The sequence below is a fragment of the Arachis hypogaea genome, chromosome 3, assembly GCF_003086295.3.
Source record: "Arachis hypogaea cultivar Tifrunner chromosome 3, arahy.Tifrunner.gnm2.J5K5, whole genome shotgun sequence".
Taxonomy (NCBI): Eukaryota; Viridiplantae; Streptophyta; class Magnoliopsida; order Fabales; family Fabaceae; genus Arachis; species Arachis hypogaea.
In genome coordinates this window covers 55,689,079-55,696,343 of record NC_092038.1, presented here as the reverse complement: position 1 = coordinate 55,696,343, position 7,265 = coordinate 55,689,079, and the positions used below count along the sequence as shown (strand labels likewise).

At 29.7% G+C, this 7,265-nt stretch overlaps 1 protein-coding gene across 1 annotated transcript; it reads left to right on the top strand.

Moving 5' to 3' along the window:
- Positions 1 to 1,407: 1,407 nt before the first annotated feature.
- Positions 1,408 to 6,845, top strand: LOC112790614 (probable pectinesterase/pectinesterase inhibitor 54). Its single transcript, XM_025833101.3, has 3 exons — positions 1,408 to 1,901; positions 2,864 to 3,475; positions 5,576 to 6,845. Exons 1-3 carry the CDS (start codon positions 1,598 to 1,600, stop codon positions 6,265 to 6,267), a joined length of 1,608 nt encoding a protein of 535 aa, XP_025688886.1. The 5' UTR covers positions 1,408 to 1,597; the 3' UTR covers positions 6,268 to 6,845.
- Positions 6,846 to 7,265: the final 420 nt, after the last annotated feature.

Sequence of the window (7,265 nt, the reverse complement as noted above, 5' to 3'; positions counted from 1 at the left end):
TGTCACAATTCGAATCTGCCACGACTACATACATACATTTATTTCTTCTCTTAGCTTGTTGCAGTTTTTTCATCACATGTATTTAGCACTATCCTGTTTAGAAGTGAATCTCCGGTAATCTTATGTCCTGGTCTCTATGTCCCTTATAGTACTGGTGATGAGTACTTCTGTATGTGTGAACTGCACATCATATATACGATCGCTAGCAGCCAGCTGTATTTAAATATAAAGCATAATTTTTAAGGCTTAATAGTCAAGAATTAAGAGAATTATAGTGGCCACTGAAGAATTTCTAATGGCCAAGAGTAAAGTAATGAAATTGACAAGAGTCCTACCACTTTGTCCTGGACAAAAGAAAATAGACCACCAAAACCAAAACGGCCACATAAAATAATTCTAATCTGCTACTAAACTAGCCATTCCCGTAATAAGAGAAGCTCTGTACAGCATAACAATTTAAAGGACATAGTAATGATGATGGAAAAGGTCATTCTAACGCTTTTATTTATATAATGTAATGACGTGTTCTGAGATTAGTCTAAACAAAAAGTGAGTTCCCTCCACCAATAGATAGATACTCGACCCCCTCACTTGGAGTGTAGCAGGTGTTACTTTTCCCTAATCTTTTAATGTGGAATTCGAGTTATAATTTATTATTGAAAAGTACATATTTTTTAATAAAATTTTCATGATATTCGAATTAATATAATTATCATTATCAAATAGATACGTACAGTTTCGACCATACAAAAATATTTTTGCATAAAAATATTTGTGTTACTTATTTTTCTTATCTTTGTTAGTAATTTATCGCCTCATTATATATCACTATAAAATGTAGCATATTTAATATTTTTTAATAAAAATACTAAATATACACAAAAATTAGCTAATAAAATTAACTATTATATATTTATGTATAAATATATATAATTTAATTTATTTTTAATATATATTTTATATTAATAACCAATTTTAATGTAAATATATCTAACATGATTTTTTTTAATAGTCTCTTTATTATTGTGATAATAAAGTTGTTGGTGTTATTATAGAAATGATATATAGCTAAAATACTCAAGAGTATAAGTGAGTTGGTAGATAGAGAAAAAGAGAAAAACTTGTAATTAATTTCTTTCTTTTGCTTTTGTTTCTCATTTCCCCCTATTTTATTGATTGTATAGATTTGACGGAGTATAAAATAGACTTTGTATGTGCACACATAATTTTAATTTATGCGTGAGAAATTCTCCTGGTAACTCTTAATTATTAGGTGTTACTCATGTACACTTATTAGGAGTACCAATCACCTAACTCATTTAACATAATTCACTTTTATGTTTTTTAACTTTAAATCAATAACTTGTAACAACACATTTTACTCGTTAACAAAAGTAATGAGTCACCAATAAATAAATGATCATTATCATATCAATGCTTTTTCCACATATCATCAATCCATCCCCACACTATAAATAGGAAGCACCTTCCTCTAAAAAATTTCATCAACATAACATTATTCTTAGCTTTAAGAAAGTAAATAATAAAACTCCTCCTTGTGTATCTCCTGGTGAAGTAATAGTAGCTAGTGAGAAGAATGACGAGAACACAAGAATTAGTGATGATGATAACCTTTTTAGTGTTGGGATGTGCACTAACCATGGCAGAAACAGCAGCTCTAGAGCATGCTCATCACTATGAATGCACTCATACCAGATACCCTAGTCTATGTGATGAAACCTTGAAGGAGTTGATGAGTTCAGGGAATGATAAAAATGTTGATATCATTCTGGCTCTTGTAAACAAAACCATATCTGAAACCAACTTGCCAAGATCATATTTTGCTTCATTTGAGACTCAGGATAATGCTCAACAAGACAAATCATCTTCATCAGTCGGAGGTATATAACGCATATAATGCATTTTTTTCCCTTTTTCCTTTCTTGGTAATTTGAAAATTATAAATTTAGTTGTTTATCTCATGCACGTTTTGATATGGTCTCATTCATGAAAACAATACTAACCTTTTTCAACGAAGCAACAACATTCGTATATATTGTTTATAATAAATTTTTTTCTCCATATAATGAAATATATAAATGTATATATTGTAGTACAACTTTATTTTCTGAAATAATAATTTAAAATTAGCAGAAGTATTAAAAAAAAAACGGGTACACAGATTATTTTCTTTTCTTTGACACTAAAGGTGTTTTAAAATTTAATAACTATCAATTATAGAAAAAAAGTAATTTGGATGATTATTGAGCATATGAAAAAAATAGATAAAATTATTTTTAAATATTTTTAGCCGTTAATATAAAGCCAGTTCTATTATATCTTTATTATATTGCCTACTATAGTTATGAAAGTAACCACATTTTTATTTTAAATAAGAAATAGACATGTGGCAAACTTGGCCTTTATATGTAAGTGTCAGTACTTAACTATATTGATAACTATCAAAAATTAAATATTAAATATTAAATATTAATCATTTATTTTTATCAAAATAATATTTTTATTATTTAAATAGTGGATTATTATTATTAAAAGAAAAGTTAAACACAGTAAACGGTTTATTTCTTGAGATGTTACCATAGATGCCAAAAGAAAGAAGATGGTCTTCAAGGTTAGTTAGGCATGATAACCATAACTATTATAAGGGGACGTTCTCCTTATCTCCTAATATAATTATTAAAAATACTGTATTAAAAATTTTTTTGTTAGTAATTCCCTACTCTTTTTTTTTCCTTGTAAGCGAGGTTAGCCTCAGTGATTTCTGTGCTCATCTAATTATTAAAGCAACAAATTAATCAATTTAATAATGGGTGAGTAATTAATTGAAAGTTAAAACATGCAGGTTATTGTCAAGAGCTAATGGACATGTCAATGAAGAGGTTGGACCAATCCATGGAAGCACTGAGCAAGCCAACAAGAAACAAGGAGGACATCCAAACGTGGCTAAGCGCTTCCCTAACTTTCCAACAAACTTGCAACGACTTCGCACGATCACAAACCTCCACCGGCGTCGCCACTGCCGTGGTAGACACCATTTCCAAGAAGATGGACTATCTTTCCGCATTAGCCAGTAACTCACTTGCCCTGGTTAACCAAATCACCGCCACCACAACCACAACCACTACCACGAAGCGAAAAGAAAAGGAAAGCAAAGAGGAATTTCCCGAATGGATTTCTTCGAAAGCAAGAAAACTCCTTCAGGGAGCAGCGCCCATAGAAGCGAACGCGGTGGTTGCGCAAGACGGTTCAGGGAACTACAAGACGATTTCTGAGGCCATTGCAGCGGCCACAGGTGGAAGATTTGTGATTTACGTGAAAGCAGGGACTTACAAGGAGAAGATTCGGACAAGTAAGAATGGCATAACGTTGATTGGAGCGGGTAAATATTCGACCGTTATTGTTGGAAGTGAGAGCGTTAAGGGTGGAGCTTCCTTGCCTGACACCGCCACATTCAGTTAGTTATTTTCCTTCATTTTTCTTTTAAAAATGTTTGAAAATCAGTAATTTTTAATAATTTTGACTAATATGTAATCCATTCAAATATTAAATTTGCTCAAATTAAATAAATCAATTTTATTAATTTATATATATAAATTCTAATACATATGAGTATAGATTATATTAACTCATATGTATAAATTTTGATAAATATATATAAATATAAATTATTATTAATTAAATATTAAATTAAAATAATAATATTTATTGAGTATATTATGTAGTATTATTGTTGATGAAATATTACTTTAAAATGTTGATTCCTTGACATTTTTCGATAACTAACAAAGAAGTTACAGACAGTAAGTAGATTGATCCAATAATTTTACTCTCAGTGACTTAGTAAACAACAATAGAAGAACATAATATGTATATAGGTAGGTAGTGAATGTATAAGGTTAACAACAATAATTTATGTTTTGATGTAATGTTAACACATTTTATTTTATATTTGAATTTAACGTTTCTTTTATAGAAAAACTTGTTTTTAGATAATGAAAATTATAACTTTTAAAAGAAATAATTGTTTTTAGCGATTATATATTTAATAATTTTTCTAAACATATTTACAAAATTTAAAAATACTTTTTAAACCCAAACAAGCTCTTTATTCTTTGGGAGACATGAATGTGACTAATTACTACACATTTTCATTATACTATAAGGGGTTTAAGTCTTCTATGTCGGTGCTGATGCATATCATTATTCGTAAGTCGTTTTCTATGAAATAAAATTCTTTACAAAAACGCACATGGATGGGCTTACACAATTAGCTCTCTAATTAATAGGTTCATAAATAAAAAAGAGTATAAGACGAGCAAGTGGACAAACGAAGTTTTCATGCAAGTACTCTATCTCATAAGTCATACCCTTTTCGTGTACTTGACTCTCAACTTCCTTCCTTTACTACTTTTGATTACAAAATAAAAAATAAAATAAATGAATTTTGTATTCATTTGTAGGGCTCGTATTAAAAATTAAAAACAAGTTTAACAATCTTTCTTCACTTTCTTTTCCTTGAAAAATAATAATTCTTCTAAATTATCCTTCTAGAAATCTTCATAATTTCTAAAGAAAAAATATTTGAACATCTTTTATATTTTTAAGATATTAAATATATTTAAATTTTTACTTTATTTAAGAGGTTCTATTACCACTTTTTAAACTCATTTTCTAAATGTAATTATTGCTAACCTCCATTTCATTTATTACGACCAGTCAGGCGAGGAAACTTAGCTCCAGTAAATTAGTTGATTTAATTCGCTTATTAATTTTGTGCAACATTATCTTCTTATTCAGCTAACATATCTCCCATGAAAAAGACAATATAGAAGAGCAAAAGATTTTCATTTATTAGCAAAGGACTCTCTGCCTCAATTTTACGCACATTCTTCTAGCCTTTCACTATTCTCTTCCCTTTTTCAAATAATTTTTCATTAAAAAAATCCATAATTCTATATATATACTAAAAATTAATTATCAAATGACATACACAAAATATAAATTAAAATATGAAAGATATATTGAATATAAATTAAATAATATAAATATCTAATAATTAATTTAATAATTTATTTTTATGTATATATAATATTTTATTAAAAACAATCATATTACATGTATTGATATAATATTAACTTATTTTATTATAATGTTTGATAGACAAAAAATCAATTAAAAACAGTTCAAATTTATTTAATAAATATTAAATAAAATAAATTTGAGCTTATTCTTTTTGTAACCTAAATATTATCAACTTGTTTAATATATCCACACACACGCAAAACATTGAAAAGGAGATAATGAGAAAAAAGCCTAATTAGTTATTTTTTGACTTACATATACATTTAAAGGTAGATAATTATTTAAGAATAAAAAATATTAAATAGCAAAATTATTAGAGTCGTCATTTTTTTTTTCCCATTTAAACTTTGAAAATTGCAAAAAGATGAATAAATAAATAAAAATTGAGAACTATGTTTGTTTTCGGGCAATAATAACTTGGTATTGAAAACAAGAGGAAAGATTTCTAAAGTAAGAAACGATGATGATGCAGCAATCATGGGGGATGGATTCATAGCAAAAGACATAGGTTTCCACAACAACGCAGGCCCACAAGGCGAACAAGCCGTGGCTCTCTACATAGCTTCAGATCGCTCCGTTCTCTTCCGATGCAGCATTGCAGGCTACCAAGACACCATCTACGCCCACTCCCTCCGACAATTCTACAGAGAATGCGACATCTACGGCACCATCGACTTCATCTTCGGAAACGCCGCTGCCGTCTTCCAAACCTGCAACATCATGCTCCGCCGCCCTCTCCACGGCGGCTCCAACGCCGTTCTCGCCAACGGAAGAACTGATCCTGGACAGAACACAGGCTTCTCGCTTCACAAGTGTGCCATAACACCAAGCTCGGATTTGTCTCCTGTGAAGCACTCTGTTAAGTCTTATCTTGGGAGGCCCTGGAAGGAGTATTCTAGGGCCGTCGTGATAGGATGTACCATAGACGACGCCATTGCGCAGCAGGGTTGGGTTGAGTGGCCTGGTTATGGAAGCTCGGTCTTGAGGACACTGTATTTTGGTGAGTATGGTAATTCAGGACCTGGTGCTGGAACTGCAAGAAGGGTTCAGTGGCCTGGTTTTCATGTCATGGGTAATGTTGAGGCTTCTAAGTTCACTGTTGGTAACTTTATTGCTGGAAGTTCATGGATTCCTTCCTCCGTCGGTTTCATCTCGGGTCTCTAAGGATACATCAATCCTTCTTTCCATTAATATTTTTAAGTGTGATTTTTTATCATAAAATATATATTTTTATATTTTTTTATTTAATAAAAAATCACACTTTATTGTATATCAATAGAAAGAAAAACATAAAAAGAATTTAATTTTTTATTTCTGATTTAAAATCTTAAAAGTGAAAAAAAAAAGAGAATGATGACTCAATTTTAAGTCTTCACTCTTTTCTATTTTTCACTTTTAAAATCTTAATCTCACATAAACCCTGTCGCTACTGATTGTGTTGCAATTAAAATGGATGCAATAATCAGAAAAAGGGTTAGTAGTCGTATTAGTAACAGTTGTCATATAGTTTGATATACTTGAAGGTCTGTGTATATGTTTTCTCTTTTGATAAGATTATTGTATACGCATGTGTCTGAGTGTCGGTTATATACATAGAGTCATGTAATTAATTTGTAAGGTTAAGATTGGAACTTCCAAACAATCCAAGGGAGTGATAACTTGGCTCATGAGTCATGATACACGAGTAACATTTATACATTAATGAAAAATTATTTCTTCTATAATTAAGTGGAAGAAAATCATGATTATTATCTCAAGTTTATTTATTTATTTCCCTTTTTATGCCATGGGTCGTCAAGCTAATTATCAACGAGGAAAGAAAAGTAAACTCGTACGGTCGTACCAGGCTAGTTAAACTAACATTAATGGGACCGTAGAAGGGAACTATAGTAATAATCTTATACGGAAGATGGAAATTTCACGACGAAGAAAAATAATAAAGATTTGAATGCCATAGTGTGTATTTCATTTACGTTTTTATTTTTTGATTTTGTGAAAGGAAATAAAAAACAATAAAAATAATAAAAATTTATTTATTGTTTTTACATCTTATTTTATTTTTTTATAAAATTATAAAAGTAAAAAATATAAAAAATTCAAATAATAAGACCAAACACGCCATATACTCATTGTTTTCATTTTTTTTTGTTGTCCTTCATTTT